The sequence below is a fragment of the Sceloporus occidentalis genome, unplaced genomic scaffold (genome assembly GCF_023333645.1).
Source record: "Sceloporus occidentalis isolate IW3139 unplaced genomic scaffold, rSceOcc1.0.p SCAF_4, whole genome shotgun sequence".
NCBI classification, from domain to species: domain Eukaryota; kingdom Metazoa; phylum Chordata; class Lepidosauria; order Squamata; family Phrynosomatidae; genus Sceloporus; species Sceloporus occidentalis.
The window spans coordinates 176,506,327-176,523,079 of record NW_028316984.1 but is presented as its reverse complement, the minus strand read 5'-3'; the positions used below and the strand labels follow the sequence as shown (position 1 = coordinate 176,523,079).

General features: G+C 40.1%; 1 protein-coding gene across 1 annotated transcript in view; it reads right to left on the bottom strand.

The window, feature by feature from the left end:
• Nucleotides 1-16,753, bottom strand: part of RIN3 (Ras and Rab interactor 3) — a 115,139-nt gene that overhangs the window by 50,090 nt on the left and 48,296 nt on the right. Inside the window, exons 4-5 of the mRNA XM_089522419.1 lie at nt 5,497-5,569; nt 1,461-1,552 (exon numbers count right to left, since the gene is read on the bottom strand). Of these exons, the coding sequence (XP_089378545.1) occupies nt 1,461-1,552; nt 5,497-5,569 (165 nt within the window). The remainder of the gene's footprint in view (nt 1-1,460; nt 1,553-5,496; nt 5,570-16,753) is intronic.

The window sequence follows — 16,753 nt, the reverse complement described above, 5'->3', positions numbered from 1 at the left end:
TCAAGACTACTCCAACATATAGTGATCCTATTATAGGGTTTTCCTGACAAAGTTTATTTAGAGGTTTGCCAATGCTCTCCTCTTCGGCTGAAAGGATGAAGGTCAGCCGGTGGGCTTCCACGACTGTGGGAGGATTTGAAATATAGTTTCCCCAGAGTCCTAGTCCAAGACTCATGCTGGCTATCCTGGATAGGTCTTACTAACCTCATTTGTTGTTGCTGTTGTTATGTGCCTTCAAGTAGATTCCAACTTATAGTGACCCTAGCAATTGCAATAGCAATAGCATTTACATCCACATCCACTTCATGGTGAACTCATTACTCTCTAAGCAGTTTACAATGTGTCAGCCAATTGCCCCCAACAAGCTGGGTATTCATTTTACTGACCTACAAAAGGATGGAAGGTTGCATCAACCTGGAGCCCTCTGGGATCGAACTCACAATCTGGCATTTAACCACTGACTGAAGGCAGTCAACAACAACATGTTAACCGACTTTTCACATATTAATTCCAAATATAACACCAAAGTTTCACTTACATTTTCTCATTCCAGAGTAGATAGATGTATGCACATCTCTTTTAAAGGAGAGAATAGATACACAAAATGGGAACCAATTTTTAAAGAAAACCAGCACTGAATCCCTGCTCAGCCATGGAAACCCACTGGGTGACCTTGGGCAAGTCATACACTCTCAGCCTCAAAGGCAAAGGCAATCCCCCTCTGAACAAATCTTGCCAAGAAAACCCTGTGACAGGTTCCATCTCAGGGTTGCCATAAATTGGAAACAACTTGAAGGCACACAACAACCACAAGACAACCAAGCTAAAGAAATAGTACTCCCAATATCTGAAATCTAGACTTCTCTAGCTGTTGATGATATGGTCTGTCATTCCACACAAGCCTGAACTGTAACACAAACTAGCAAAGGCACAGATATAATGACTATTTGTACATCAAAGAGGACAAAAAGAGGATTGCATCTGTACATAAACTGCATGGGCTAATTAATTAATATGCATTTAAAATGACTGATATGCTTTAAACAGAATTACAAGATAAATTAATTTTAGTGGGAGACAGGGGGAGACTGTGAGCAGGTAACCCATGGGCCTGCTCAGTTTACTATCCAGATACTGGCAGCTAATAGGCAACTTCAAGGCCTCTGATCCCTCTTTTTATGGCTTGTCACCTTTAAATCAGATTTGAACTTGACAGCTCTTCAGTGGTAATTTTATATAAAGGACTCTTCTCTGACAATCCTTCAACAAGGTCTATGAAGTAGGAGATGTGGATATTCCTTTTTAACACAACTAAAGTGACCTTAACATGTTCCAGAGACAACAAGGAATATATCTATGCACAGAGAAAGCAATACTAACAAGTCACTCACAACCCTCTTCTTTAAGTAAGAACTGACATTACCATGGATCTTTCAGATGAGCTTGCCAGCACAACTTACCGATCCCCAGGCTAGAGATGATTTCCAAGTCTGTGAAGCTATTGGCTTCCAATATTGCTTGTGGAAGTCTCAGAGTGAAGGGAAGCAAATCTCTAGGAAAGTCGGGGGCATGGTGGAGAGAAGAAGCAAATACAATTGAATGTGTTTGGGCAGATAAGAGCTTTCTGGATAGTTTTACATCATTTTCCTTTTTCTTTTAAATTCTGCACTTAAGAGAAACATTTGTTTTTCATTCTAAGCCATTTAGAGAATTTCTGTTTTGGGGTCAGCAGATGAATATCTCTTTAGTCCCCATGTCTGACTCATGTCAATAAAATGCATACATACAATCATACTGGACAGGCCCTTATGCATAGCAGGCATAGCAGTCACATCAGAGAGCAGATGCTGAGGGATTGGGAAACAAAGGTGAAGTATTGGGCAGGGTCATCTGTGAAATGTCTCTAGGTGCAATGGGTGGAGGCAGCATTCTGACCTGTATCTTAAGCAGCAAAGAAGTTACTCCAACCTACATACATGTCTGTATGAGCATTCTTACATGAAAGCCCTATTCAGCTGTTCAGATTGTTTGCAAGGAAGAGGGAGCATGCTTCCTCTGCTTCCCCTCATCCAGCTTTTCCTGAAAGGGAAGCTCTTATCTATCTGCAAAGACTAGTCTCTGGGATATAGCAGAGCCCAGAAAGATTACTTTTTTGGACAACACCTTCCAGAATTACTCCATTCACCATGGCCACAGTTGTAGTCCAAAACGTTGAGTTGTATTCCAAAAAGATGAGTTTTCTCAGCTTAGCCAGAATGTCTCTTCGCTTTCTACTCCACCAACTGCATCTGAGGAAGTAGACTTTAGTCTACGAAAGCTCATGCTGCCACCTTTTTTCTTTCAGTAGTCTCAAAGGTGCTGCAAGATCTCTCTACATAGCTTTTCATGTGTAGTGATGCATGCAGTGATGGAGGAAGCAGGGTAAAGTGTACCTCTCATCCACTCACAATTAGTAATGCACAGCTATGTGAACTGGTGGTTTATACCACATCTTTAATATTTTAATATCAAGATTAATCTGAATAAATGGGTGGAATGATACTCAGAACAAGAAGGTGTCCACTCATTCAAGCAGCCATTTAAATGACAGTATGTATTTTCTAAACCTAGTGTGCTTAGCAAGGTTGTTGTGAGATGCAGCCAAATCAATCCCAAATTTGCCAATATGCTCCTGGAAAAAAATATGGGAGGCAAATAAATAGAAGCCTCATTGATTCAGGTTTCAATTTCAGTTAGGTTTCTTCAACAGACCTCAGTGCTAGAATATACTTTCAAAGCACTGTAATAATCAAAACTAGGGTTGCCAGGCCTCAGGGCTTGGACCTTCTCCTCCAATCCTTGGAAGTCAGTGAGAGAAATCTCAAGGCAAGGGCATTGTCTTGAAAAGTTTGCATGTATATATATATTTTTCTTCATTTATCAGACTTGGCCTTTTTTATTTGAATGGCATACTGTGGTAGATTCTTAGGAGAACATGCTGTCCCTTGTAACACCATACTTGCTGTCACAGTATCAGCTATGGTGGATATTTAGGAAAACATACAAGGGCTGTCCCTTGTAACATAATCTTTTCAACATCAGCAGGACCTGGACCGTAGGACATCAGGAGTGAGTTGTCATCCCTACATTTTAGGTTTGGGGATAGAAACTTCAGGGCCTGACAACCCTTTTCATCAGCACCACAATTTCCATGAAATGCCAGGGCATTCCAGAGGTGGTGCCACACTTAAAATGGCAGTGTGAAGTGCCCCCATCTTCAGACTACATGGCACTGGTGCTGTGAAGCCAATGACTACAAGCATTGGGTTTTGGTCAGGAGGCCTGGGTTCAAATATCTACTAGTACATTAACTTGGGCCAGTCACTGTCTTTCAACCCAACCTACCTTACAAGGCTGCTGTGACAATGCACTTGAGTGGTGGAGGGCACTGCATACATTGGTCCAAGTTGTGAGAAAAGCAGGCGGGATCCGAGAAGATCTCTAACCATGTGCAGAGTGTCTCTCTTGCAAGTTTGGAAGGTAAAAGTGGAGGCCTTTCTAATGTATGCAGTAATCCATGGTCAGGCATGTCAAAATGTCTTAGACTATGTATTATTGTGAGTCTGGGAAGGCTAGAATAGTTGGCTGGTGGCCTTGGACAGGGAAAAAACTACAGAATAATAAACCCTTTATCTTTTAAGTATCTGAAGATCCTACAGCCTTTTGAGAACTCAGGTCTCAAAGGTCAGAAAAGCCTTATGAGGAATGACTTAGGGAGTCAGAACTTGGGGAAGAGAAGACTGAGAGGTGACATGATAGCCATATTTAAATATTTGAAGGGATGTCTTGTACAAAATGGAGCCAGCTTGTTTTCTGCAGCTCCACAGACTAGAACATGAATGAATGGATTCAAACTACAAGAAAAAAGATTCCACCTAAACATTAGGAAGAACATCTTGATTGTAAGAATGGCTCGACAGTGGAATAGACTGCCTCAGCAGTGAATAGATCTACTTTGGTCTATTGGACATCTTTCAGGACTGCTTCAGTTGTGCATTCCTGCTTGTCAGAGGTTGGACTACATGACTTTTGCATATCTTCCCAACTCTAGTCAACCTTTGCCAACAAAGTCAATAATGGTGGGAGCTGTAGTCTGAAATGTCAAGACAGCTACCACTGTTGGGAACACTGACCGAGACTGAACTCTAGGATGTGAAACACTCAAATATAAACACACATTCTCTCTGTCTCTCTTTCTTTCAGGATGGTGCCATACATTTTGGGATAGTGGCCAAGATCAGCCACAAACAGAAGTCTAGTGTTTCTGCCACTCTTCCTAAAAATATTTTCGGAGTATTGATCACAGGTCATTGCTGGACCTCCCCCCCTCCACTGCTTATAAACACACACACACACAAACACACACTCTCTCACACACAATCTAAAAATAATTAGTAGTAATTAGTAATAATTTGTTCTAGCAAATCCACACGTGAAAAAGGAAACACCAAGCACCACTGAGCACCTTCCAACTGTGACATGCTATGCACCACAGCCATGTATACATATGGATATCTTTTCAAGCAATTAAAGGAACCAGGCATATATGACTGTTGCAAAGGGCTACACACAGCCAAAATATTCTGAGAGCCAGTGATGTAACATTCCCAAGCCAATTCTATTTCTTGGAACAGGCCAGTTTATATATCACTTATGTCTATAGTTTCTCTACGCTGCAAGTTTTTGTTGAATTTTTCACATGACTGACACAACTGTTGAGCAAACTGCCTGACTTCACAGATCCCAGAAAGTCTAACAGATGAACTCACTATGACTTTCTCCACTGGCCCCTAGACAGCTATGTTAACCCCAAATGTGCACACTGTGCTTTCTAAAGAAAAATTCCCTCGTTCAAAGGCAATTTTATTCACCACAAATTTCTGCAAGGATGGTGCAAATACTTGCAGTAGATGCTAAATTATTTATAGAATTTACTAGCCTTGCATTTAAGCTTCAGACTAGCAGTCCTAAGTGGCAAGAAATTCCATGATGGGGTCTAAGTTGGCCAGCAGAGAAGGAATTGAGTTCTCTGTCCTTCCTGAGAGCCCAATTTAGAAAAGAAGTGGCCTGCTCCAGGAATGATAAAGCTCTTTTTTTCTCCACTGCCCATCTCCAGCAGGTTAGTAAAATAGTTTCCTGCAGGCTAGTAGCTTGTTGATGTAGTTGCAAAGTTGCCTGATGCCATTACAATGGGCCCTTGATATCTCCTGAGGATTGGTTCCAGGATCCCCAGTGGATATCAAAATTTGTGGATGCTCAAGTCCTATTAAATACAATGGCATGTTAAAATGGTGTCTCTCATATAAAATGGCAAAATTCAAGCTTGCTTTAGGAATTTATTTTATTTTTTAATACATATTTTCAACCATGTATGGTTGAATTCATAGATTAAAGAATCTGTGGATACGGAGGGCTGACTGTATAAGACTAACAGACAGCAACATAAACTGAACTTACCTACTGACACAGTAGAATGCAATCAGTTTGAAGATGTCTTCAAACACAAGGAGGGATCCTTCCAGGTACAATACTGATGAAAAACAAGAAAAGTATTCAGAGATTATTGTCACTAAATGAGAAACAATAAAGGATAAATTCATTCTGGGATGGTCATTGGAGGGCAGAAATGGTATATACGTGAATCTTTTCCAAAAGTCATTTCCAAGGTCTGTCTCAGTTAACAAGCCCTCTCAGAAAGAAGCTTCTTTTTTGCAAAGACTTTTTAGTTCCACCCAAATTCCCTTTCCTCCTTTTCTTCTGTCCAGATGGATTTTTAAAACAGGGTCAGCAATGGGAGTATGGTGAAGGAGAACTGGAGAAACATGGATTTTTGGTGCAGGGTTGTAGCATTGGATCTTTAGTAAACAATGCAGTAAATCTTGAGATGGGATTCTGTTCTAACCAATTATACTGTAGCAATATGTGCAATAAGCAAGGTAAACAGCATCTGCCTTCAGAATCCCTTACTAAGCATGGATGAACAGTAAAATGGAGAAAAAAGGGGAGGCCAGATAAACCTGATCCAGCATATAAAAACAACAACAACAACAACAACACATAGTGCTATAACTTTGGTCACCACAATGGAAATGCTAAGAAAAGTTGGGGTAGCAGAAAAAGAAAGTAATCCTTTGTGAAGTCTGGCAGGCATCCATCCATTTTTTGTGGGTTTTCCCTGGTTAAATTTTGGAAGAAGCCTTTGGCTGTTCTCAAAAAGCTTCAAATAGGTTCTTTCCCCCTTATGTAAGGTTTATCTGACCCGGATATTTCATTATAGATTTAGTTTTGAATAAAACATTTACTGAAACATTTACTCTTCTTTTTTGTGGTGCAAGAACCAATCCCTATTCTAGCTGCTGTTGTTAAAGAAGTAATGCCCGGGAACATATTTTCTTTCTTAACTAGTATATCTGCATTTTTAAAAAGTGTTTTTAAAAGGGACAAAATGCAAATGTTTGTTGTGTATTTTAAAGTCAGGGAATAGAAGATCAGCTTTTTAAAGCACACTTCACTATGCACAGTTGAATACTGAAGCCCAAAGTCGTTTTGCATTCCCCAGGCCCAGAATGCAAATGTAAAACCTACGCTGGCTAGAATGTATATTTGATTTTAAAATAATTGTCTTCCACTTTCTAACTTACGGTAACAACATTCACAGATGGGCACTGAAGTGCAAAAGGAGCTGGAAAGTGTTTTCAGCTTTGTATGGGAAAAGTATTCTTCACAGCTGATTATGAGTTTGAGTAATCTGGATGTACTGTGCTAGAAATGGTGCTTTTTGTGATCAGGTATCGACTATACACAACAGGGTCAGCAGACTGGCAGTCTCTCACTGTTCTTTATTGTTTAACTACAGGAAGGAGTGTTGGGTTTTTTTAGTGTTTCTTGAATAGCAACTTAATTAATAATAGGAAATTATTAGTTCACATAGGTTTGTCTCTGTATCCTGTTGAGTGAATTGTGTATAGTCAGGCTGATCAAAATGGAAGGCTTTTAGTATTGTGAAGGCCCATTAGACTTTGCTTTGATGGGTTGTTAAACAGAGGAATTCTTTCATTCAGACCATAAAGCCCCCATTATAGCACATGAGGAAATGTATTCCAAAGGCCAGAATCCTGTTGATATCTCACGCATAAGTTCTCCTATGGAAGTAGTTGGACCTTTTAGTCCAATGTCCACATTAATTTCAAAGTTGCTGAACTAGGATTGCACATGCAACATCATTGTGCATGCAGAGACACATGTGCTTGAGATGGCACACACTGTTGTGCAATTTGTTGCATATCTGAGTGTGCATTCAGTTGCCTAATACTGCCAATCAACACATGAGTTGCATAGCACAACCAAAATATACCTCCATGTACTGTATATAGATTTAGAAAATTATCACATGAGAAAAGAAAGATGAAACGGAACAGGAGAGTAGTGGCTTTCTCCATGTCTTTCCACATGATATCATAGCACTTCTATTGTGTTCCTGAGGGAAACAGTTATAAAAGCATGACTTCTTCTGCTGGAAAATTTCATTTGACAAAAGGAACGCTTTTACGACCATCTCCTTTCGGAAGAGGACAAAAGTGCAATGATGGCATGCAAAGAGACAGAGAGAGAGAGAGCTCCTACTGTCCTGATCCATTTTTGCTTTGTTTTCTCGTGTGATAAGGCTCTTATACTACACAACTTACATAGCTCTTACACTTAATGTAGACTCTTGAACACTATTTAGCTGTCTAGTAGGGGCACCTAAGATTACTCTCTACAGCCTCATGAGAACAAACATGCCTCTTAATAACTAGGGAACACTACTCTCATTTAGCTCTTTATCTGGTGTACTACATACAACTAATCTCCATTTCTGAACATCCCCTTTTTCTAGGAGCTATAGTCCTTAAGAGAGCCAGCATGGCAAGGTGATTTGAGTTTTGGGCCAGGACTCTGGAGGCCAGGGATCAAATCCTCACTGGGCCATGGAAACACATTGGGTGATCTTGGGCAAATCACACTCTCGCAGCTTCAGATGAAAGCAAAGGCAAATTCCCTCTGAATACATCTTGCCAAAAATAAAAACATCAACCACCATGCAATAAGTTCACCTAAGAGTCACCATAAGTCAGAAACTACTTAAGGCACATCACCATCACCACTGTCCTAAAAAGTAACATCTGTGAATTCTGATAAAATATATGGCTCCCTCAGACCCAGCTGGGTCCTCACAATAGCACTCTTACTCCTGTTGCCACCTCCAAGTAAAGTCACCCTTGAGCACCCATCAGTAGGAACAGATTGCATTTAGATAGTGCCCCCTTGAATTCTGTTGCATTCTCCACATTTCTTAAATAAAAGTCCAAAGCAGTTACAGCAGGCTATGATTCAAACTGAAATTACAACAGTAGGACAGGATTTTAAAAAAAATCAATCCTTTCCTCTAGCCCATTTGTCTGACTTGAATCCTTCTTGGTCTGCGGCTATTTTGGCTCTATTGGGTATTAAACATATGATGAAAGGTTGAAAGAGCTGTGAAGAGAAGACTGAAGGGGTGACATGACTGCAGTCTTTAAATACCTCAAGGGCTGTCACAGAGAAGAGGAGGTTTGATGTTGCAGGAGAGGAAGTTATAGGAGAGGAGATTTCAATTGAACATGAGAAGGAACTTCTTGAATTGAGAGTGGTTCAGTAGTGGAACTAATTGTCTAGAGAGGTGGTGTGGTCTCCTTCTCTGAATATCTGCAAAACAAGACTGGACAGCTACCTGCTGACAATGGCATTACTAGGGGTGCAGACCACTGCAGAAGATGGGTGATACCTGATTGGGCCCTCCAACCCCAGTACCATCATGAGAGGGGGAGCACACTCCTTCCCATGCCATCTCATTGTTCTCATGGGGAGAATGATGGGGTGGCTCCGAGGGAGGCCAAGCGTGCTTCCCCCTGTACTGTCCCATCCTTCTCCACATGATGAAAATGATAGGGTGGCCCTAATAGAGATCAAGCGCACACACCCCTTCAGTGCCATTCTGTTCTGTCCTTCTCTTCATGAGGAAAACAATAGGGCAACCCCAAGGAAACCCAAGCATGCCACCCTGGAAGCCCTGGACTAGGATACATCAAGAGTGGTGACGCCACTGTTTGCTGGTGATGGTTTAACTGGAGATCCTGCACAAAGCAGAGGTTTGGACTCAGTGGTCCATGAGGCCCTTTCTAACTCTATGATCCCAACAATCCCAACCATAGCTCATCTTTGTTCTTCCCCACCCCATTTAAAGAGTAGGCTTCTTCAAGCCTTTAAAATGTATTGGACAACAATTCCCATCATCTCCAGGGAGCACTGGACACTATGCTCGAGAGGGTAATGAGACACCAAGTTAGGCAAAACTGGATGGTCATCCGAAAAGAATCATATTACTTTTACTTTCCTAATAAATATTGCGTGAATTCTAACACACACACACACACACACACACACACCTCCACCCAAACATGCACCCACAAATCAAAGTAAGGTAATTTGTTCCAAAGAAAACAGAACAGAAAGAAGGAAATTGTGCTTCTTTGCCAGAGGCAGGCTTTTTCAGGAAGTTCTCCCTTAGAGGAAGAGATTAAACTTTAAGACGGAAATTCTTTATGCTTGCAGGCTGTCTCAGTAACTGCTTTGAATTGTTTTTCAAATTAACCAAGGCAGAGTTACCATGAACAATGACATTTGCAGAGCAGTATGGAAAACCCCAAGTATACCTTGATTCAGAAGCTAACTCTCCTCAGGATGTAGAAATACCCAGGCCCAGAATATTAAGCTTGTCTCCCACACCCACACAAGAGCAGAATCTTGCATTTTGTGTGTGTGGATTCACTGCTATCTCCCACATTTACATTTTTCTAACCTAAGGTTCCTTCCCCTCTCAAGTGTGAACTAACTCACAAATTTTAGTTATAGATTTCCAGACACCTGCAAGCAAATTTAGCATTTTTTATTATGCTGTTAAATCAGAAATGCAAATTGTGCATTAAAGTCTTGAAACATGTTAAAAATACAACTGTAAAGTGGGAGGAGGTAGGTGTTCAAGTACCGAATCAAAGAAAGGCATCTCCTGGGTGCCATTTGGATTTCTGTAGTGCACATTTTAACATTTCACTGGTGAAAACTAGGACATGCCTGGCCAAGCAACATGAGAGCATGGTCAAAATGACAAAAGTTATTAATGAGGATGAACACAAAACCTAGGAGGGACTGCAACAGTTTGCTTTTGCCTGAGTCTACACGGAAGAGCAAGATTCCATCTCCTCTTCTCTTCTCCTCACTGCTGAGTTAACTGAGTGGAAACCACTTTTTCACTTTGAGTCTAATTTGGAGCAACTGAAAACATGCAGGGGTAGCTGTGCTGGCCATTTAACAAATACAAACAAAAACCCATCAGTGATACCTTTATTGGCCAACCAAAATGCACATTACACTTGTTGCAAGCTTTCAAAGCTCCATGGGCTTTTTCATCAGGCACGATGTTACAAACGAAACAGAAGGGGGAAAAAACAATTGGAGAAGTTAGTCAGATGCCTGCATGTTGTTTCAGTCCTTAGTAAAGATGTTGAAGCTTATTGCACACATTATTTTCCTTGTTATGAGAACAGGAAGGGGACTCTCAGGGCTGCACACGACCGGGAAAAAACGGATTTTATCGCACAGCAAATTGTCCTCAAAATGGCCCTGTTCCATTCCGCGGTGCCAAGCCATTCCCATTCAGTGCTGAGGAGCGTTAAATGTTTGGGTCGGAAGTTTTCCGACCGTGCAAAATTGTGCCCCTCAGCACTGAATGGGGATGGCTTGGCACCACAGAACGGAATGGGGCCATTTTGAGGACAATTTGCTGTGTGATAAAATCCATTCTTTCCTGGTGGCACACGGCCCCAAGAATCCCCTTCCCGTTCCCATAATGGGGAAAATAATGTGTGCAATAAGGTCCGTTATGCTGGGGAGGATAACATCCTCCTTCTGGCCATGCGGCAATAGGGAGATTTTCAAAGTTCAGGAAATTTAAAGTCCATTTACATCTCAACAGGGGCCCCTCTTTGGCAACTGAAAATCTCCCAAGTGCTGCATGGTCAGGCCATGGAGCTTTGAAAGCTTGCAACAAGTATATTGTGCATTTTCATTGGCCAATAAAGGTATCATGAATGGATTTTTGTTTGTAGCAACTGAAGTAAGCTGAGGGCAAAGGCAGAAAGTGGCAGGAGGAGAGAGAAATTGGGACATTTTAAAAACAACTGTTACAGCAGGACAACAGAGGATTAATTGGGACAGTTGCAAGGTAGGTTTCCTGCTTGGAATTAGCCACATTCAGGAACTCTTAAGCCATGGCTGCTTGCTTTCTAAGTACATTTGCACACTGGCTCTATGATACTTCTTTGCAAGAAAAGAGTTCTACCACACATTAGCTCTACACCAGCTTTCCAAGACAAGGGTCTCAGATGCTGCTCAGACCCCGGGCTGAATCTGGATTGACCTTTTGTACATCCTTTTGAGCCATGCAGGATCTGATAGGGTTTTCACTGGAGTGTGTGAAAAAATGAAGGGATGGAGATAGAGGTTAAAAAGAAGAATTCCTTTCTCTTTCTCCGTTTTTGTTTCTTTCTTCCACAGAGCTGTACTGTACTTGTCTCTTTGTACACTAACCTTTTGCTAAAAAGAATTCAAGGTGCTGTACACAAATTCTCCAAGAGTTTGGAAAAAGTCCAAAATCACCCAGCCACCATGACCAGTGATCATACTAGTTTGGAGATTCTAGGAGATGTAGTTCAAAAAGTAACTAAAAGCCATGCTAGCTGGGATACCCTGGGAGATGTAGTCCAGAAAGTAACTTCCAAGCTGTAGGCTCTCCTCCATAGGAAGCTGCCTTTTACTAAGACAGATATTTGCGCTATCTAGCCCCACATTGTTGACACTGACTAGCAGGAACTCTTGAAAGTTTTCCTAGCCTTAACTGGATATCTAGATTAAAACTCCTACTTTCATCATTGAAAGGATGTGTTTTGTCATTGAGCTATGTGTGCTTCATAATCATAATTCGTTCTGGCTGTCTATATTGGAACCCGCATACCACTCATATCCCTAGAGGGGCAACCAAATCTTTTGGGAGCTGTCATGACTCCGAGCCATTTAGGCAAAAATCCTGCCTACTCTGTGTGTGTGTGTGTGTGTGTGTGTGTGTGTGTGTGTGTGTGTGTTTGTGTCTAATGAGGTATGTTTTAATCTGGTTTTAATTTTTTAATTTTTTAATCTGGTTTTAATTTTTGCACCTTGTGAATGTTGAACAATGTGTTTCTTGACTTATAGTAAACTGCTTTGAGTCCCAACCTGGGGAAAAGGTAGGATAGAAATAACTATAATAATAACAACAACAATTCATGTATTTCTCAATTTTCCACCCCTTGTGATGTTCTCAAGTACTTAACTGTATTGCATAGCAAGGTCATCTCTGCTTAGGAACCCTGTAAGGAAAGCTAGACTGAGAAAATAAGACTAACTCAACAGTGACTGATCACATAGTGACCTTCATGGTGGAACATGAATTGAAACCAAGATACTCCCAGACCTTGGAGGCGTCTTATTCATAGAGATGCTGTAAGTCAAAATCTACTTGATGGCAAATAATAACAGCAACTCCCAGACCATGTTCAATGCATTGTCACAGTACAAGGTTTTGGTCCCAATGTCATGGTTTGAGTCTGTGCAATAGGAAGAATGTTGTTTAAATATTTTTCAATCCTAAAGGCATATCCCTGGTTATATAGTTTCACTGTTCTCTCTTTGTTTACATGAGTAAATAGTCCTAGTGCCAGTGCTTTGGAAATCTTAATATTAATGTTTGTTTGAGAACACCAAGGTCATCTGAAAAATCAGAGCTTAGTAAAACTAAATCCATTGCCCTTCATGCTTAATCTACATACAGAATATCCTGAAAACAAATATCTTTGCTGAAACAAACTTTTTTTTAAAAGACTTAAACTGTAGGAAATATACTAGATTATTAGCAGTTTGTCTCCTCAAGAAAAATATACAGACAGACATTAGCAGTTTGTCTCCTCAAGAAAAATATACAAGAAAGAGAGGTCACCACTTGCTAGTAGATATAGCAAGGTGGGCAACTTACCCTAAATGAGGAGGGAAACTAGAAGCACAACCCTTAGTTTGCTCCAATGTTCTGCGGTCAAAGTTACTAAATAGGGAGAACTGACAAAGCTATCTCTGGCACATTACTTGAGCTAAAAATAACACAAGTCACCATGACTGGAATGTAACATCTCCAAGGCTCCAGCAATCATTCTGCGTGTCTAGAGTGGCATCTTCTGCCTATACACTGAATGGGATCAAATCTGGAAATCTATTATCCTCATGACCCTTCTACATGTAACATGGTTTAACTCTTTGCTGTCACTGACAAGATATCGTGGGAGATTCAAGACAGATAAAAGGGGGTGCTTCTCTACACAGTTCATACTTAAAGTTTGAAATTCACAGTTCCACCATTTATGGCTGCTAACATTTACAGCTTCAAAATTGGAGTGGGGGACATTCGTGGAGAATGGAGATATTAGTAGTTATGAATCAACATGGCTACATATTGGCATCTTTCCAGATCATTTATTTAAAAGCTTATCTGTTAAGCCCCTGTTGCAAGAAAAAGAAAGCTCTGCACCAATTACCAACTTATTAATAATATTGGGCTTAGAACTACAGAGGATAACTGAGAGAGATAAAAGAGGGCTTCCCACAGAAACTGAGTGGCTACTATGTAAACAGAATGTTGGCTTAGGCAGGCCTTTGATGCGTTTTTCACATTTTTATGTTCTAATATGTTGCTTTTGTTGTTAACTGACCTTGAGTTGTCCCCAGTTTATGCAAAAGGACATCCCTGTGGATGAGACATCTCTAAGATTCCCTGTCCTCTGCTTAGGTCATGTAACTTCAGGCCTGTAATTTCTCTGATTGAATTTATCCATTCGGTATGTAGTCTTCCTCTCCTTCTAATGGCCTCCCCTTTTCCTAGCATTATTACCTTTTCTAATGATTCATGCCTTCTCATGATGTGGCCAAAGTACGACAAACTCAATTTGTTAATTTTGGCTTCCAGGGAGATTTCTGTCTTTATCTACTCAAGGGCCCACTTGTTTGTCTTTTTGACTATCCACAATATTCTCAGGTCTCTTCTCCAGTACAACATCTCAAATGAGTTGATTTTCCTCTTATCTGCTTTCTTCACTGTCCAGCTCTTGTATCCTTACAGTAGGGGATGATGGGGATTATAATAGCTTGGACAATTCTGGCTTTAATGTTCAGTTGTATAGCTTTACTCTTTATGACCTTGTCTTTCATAGCCATTCCAGTCTTCTGATTTCCTGACTGCAGACTCCATTCTGATCAATTCTTGATCCAAGCTATGGAAACTCTTTTAGCTATTTCAATTTCCACATTGTCTACATTGAATTTATGATAGTACTTATGTGAATTTATAAGCCTATCTTTGTAGCTATAGAAACATAAGAATCAACTGATATGAAGGTAAGTTCAATCTATCTTGAAACATATGCATCAACTGATTCTGGGGATTAGTATAAGGTTTCCAGCCTTGGTCCATGCCCTGTTTTCATCCTGGTATGGAAGGGTTACACAAATATCTTCATTCTTATTTTCTTGACCCAATACAGTACAATACACTGGGTTTCATGAGATCTTGGAAAAGCTAATCTTTTGGACTTGGAGATTTTGGTAACAACAATCCAAAACGTAATGTTTTCAAGCAATGGCCCAATGGGCTGTGAGGTTTTAAAAGGAGACCAGCCATGTTTTTATATGATAGTTCTGTCACTGACTATCAGCTTCAGAGAATTTCCAGGTTCACAGATGGTGCACTTTTGAATATGAAATACTGAAAGGATAAACAGAAGGTAGAAGTGCTGCCTTCAGGCTTTGTTTCTGGGTTTTCCAGAAGCATTTGGATGATGTCTGCTGGAAACAAGATGCTGGGCTACATTTTGGTCCTTGATCTAATCCACCAATTTTGCTTTAACTGGATAATACTCTCCATAGAATCATAGGATTGGAAGAGTTCAAAAAGGCCATCCTGTACAACTCCTGCCATGCAGGAATACACAGTCAAAGTACTCCTGACTGTACTATGCAGTCTCCATTTAAAAACCTCCCAATAAAAAGACTCCACATCTCCTTCTCCAGGGTAGTGTATTCAATTTTTGAGTTTTGACCAACTCTTATTGTCAGCAAGTTATTCCTAATGTTTAAGTGGAATCTCTACCTGTAGCTTGAATCCATTGCTCCATGTCCTTGTCTCCGGAACAGCAGAAAACAAGCTTGCTCCATCCTCAATATGACATCCCTTCAAACATTTAAACATGCCTATCATATCATCTCTTAACCTTCTCTTCTCCAGACTAAACATATTCAGCTCCCTAAGTCTCTCCTCCTAGGGCATGGCTTACAGACCTTTCACCATTTTGGTCGCCCTCTTTGAGATACACTCCAGGTTGTCAGTATCCTTGAATTGTGGTTCCCAGAACTGTTCTGCTACTGACCTATATTAACTTCGTTAGTCACTGAACTTAGCCAGGATCCCAATTCTAACAAACGCTTTAATTATGTCTATAGTGATACAAGCACCATATCTTCCTTCATTATGGACATGCTCTTTATTACTCTCGAAGAGTTGCCTGGATGCTGAATTTCAGCCCATTCCTGGTATGCCTATCAAACCACATCCTGTCAACCCAATGTTGATTTCATCCATAATGCAATCCTATCTACTTCTTTTTTTAAAAAACAACTTTATATTGAGTTTTCACATTAAAAAAAAACAATCCCTAAACTGAGACAATTTTGCCAACTCTAGTGGTTTTTTTATATCCATTCTTCTTTGGATGGTATTTCCAGGCATTTCCATTTACTGGCATACAATACAACACTGCAATATCATATAATGGATGACTTTATAATTAAAGCATCTACTCTGGACATTTTCCATTCCCAGTAAAAATAACTCTGGATTTAAGACTATATTCATTTTGAATACATTATGCAACTCATTTTGTATTTGCTTCCAGAATTTTTTAGCTTTATCGCAAGTCCACTACAGGTGGTAAAAACATCCAATATGTTCCTCACATTTCCAATACAGAATGTTTTTGTTCTTTCTAACATTTTGGCAATTTTAACTGGGGTAAAAAAACCACCTATACATCATTTTTAACATCTTTAACATAATGACATAATATGCCCTTAAATCTCATCATCCACATTCTTTTGATTTGTTCATCTGTCCCAATTTCATTAACATTTTCCCAATGAGAGGTTCATCATCTGCACAAAGTTTTTCTTCTAGCCCTGATCTTACTCATTCCATGCCTGGACATTTTTGGTCTACATAAAAGATTTTATTTGTACCGTTGCATTTTGTGACCTTCTGAAGCTGTGTTTGTTTTATATTTTGAATCTATGTTCTCCTTTTTTCATTTTACTAGCTCATAGTAAGTTAACCACTTTTCTGAGGTTATCTTATCAATTCTATGAAATGCTTCCTGATTTGATATTGATATCCATCGTGGGCCACAATAGTGGTTTAAATCTATTCCAGATTCTCAAATCCACTATCCACTTCTTGATGTTCATTCTGCACTGATTTTGATTAGCCTCGCCTCACCTAAGGACCACATGT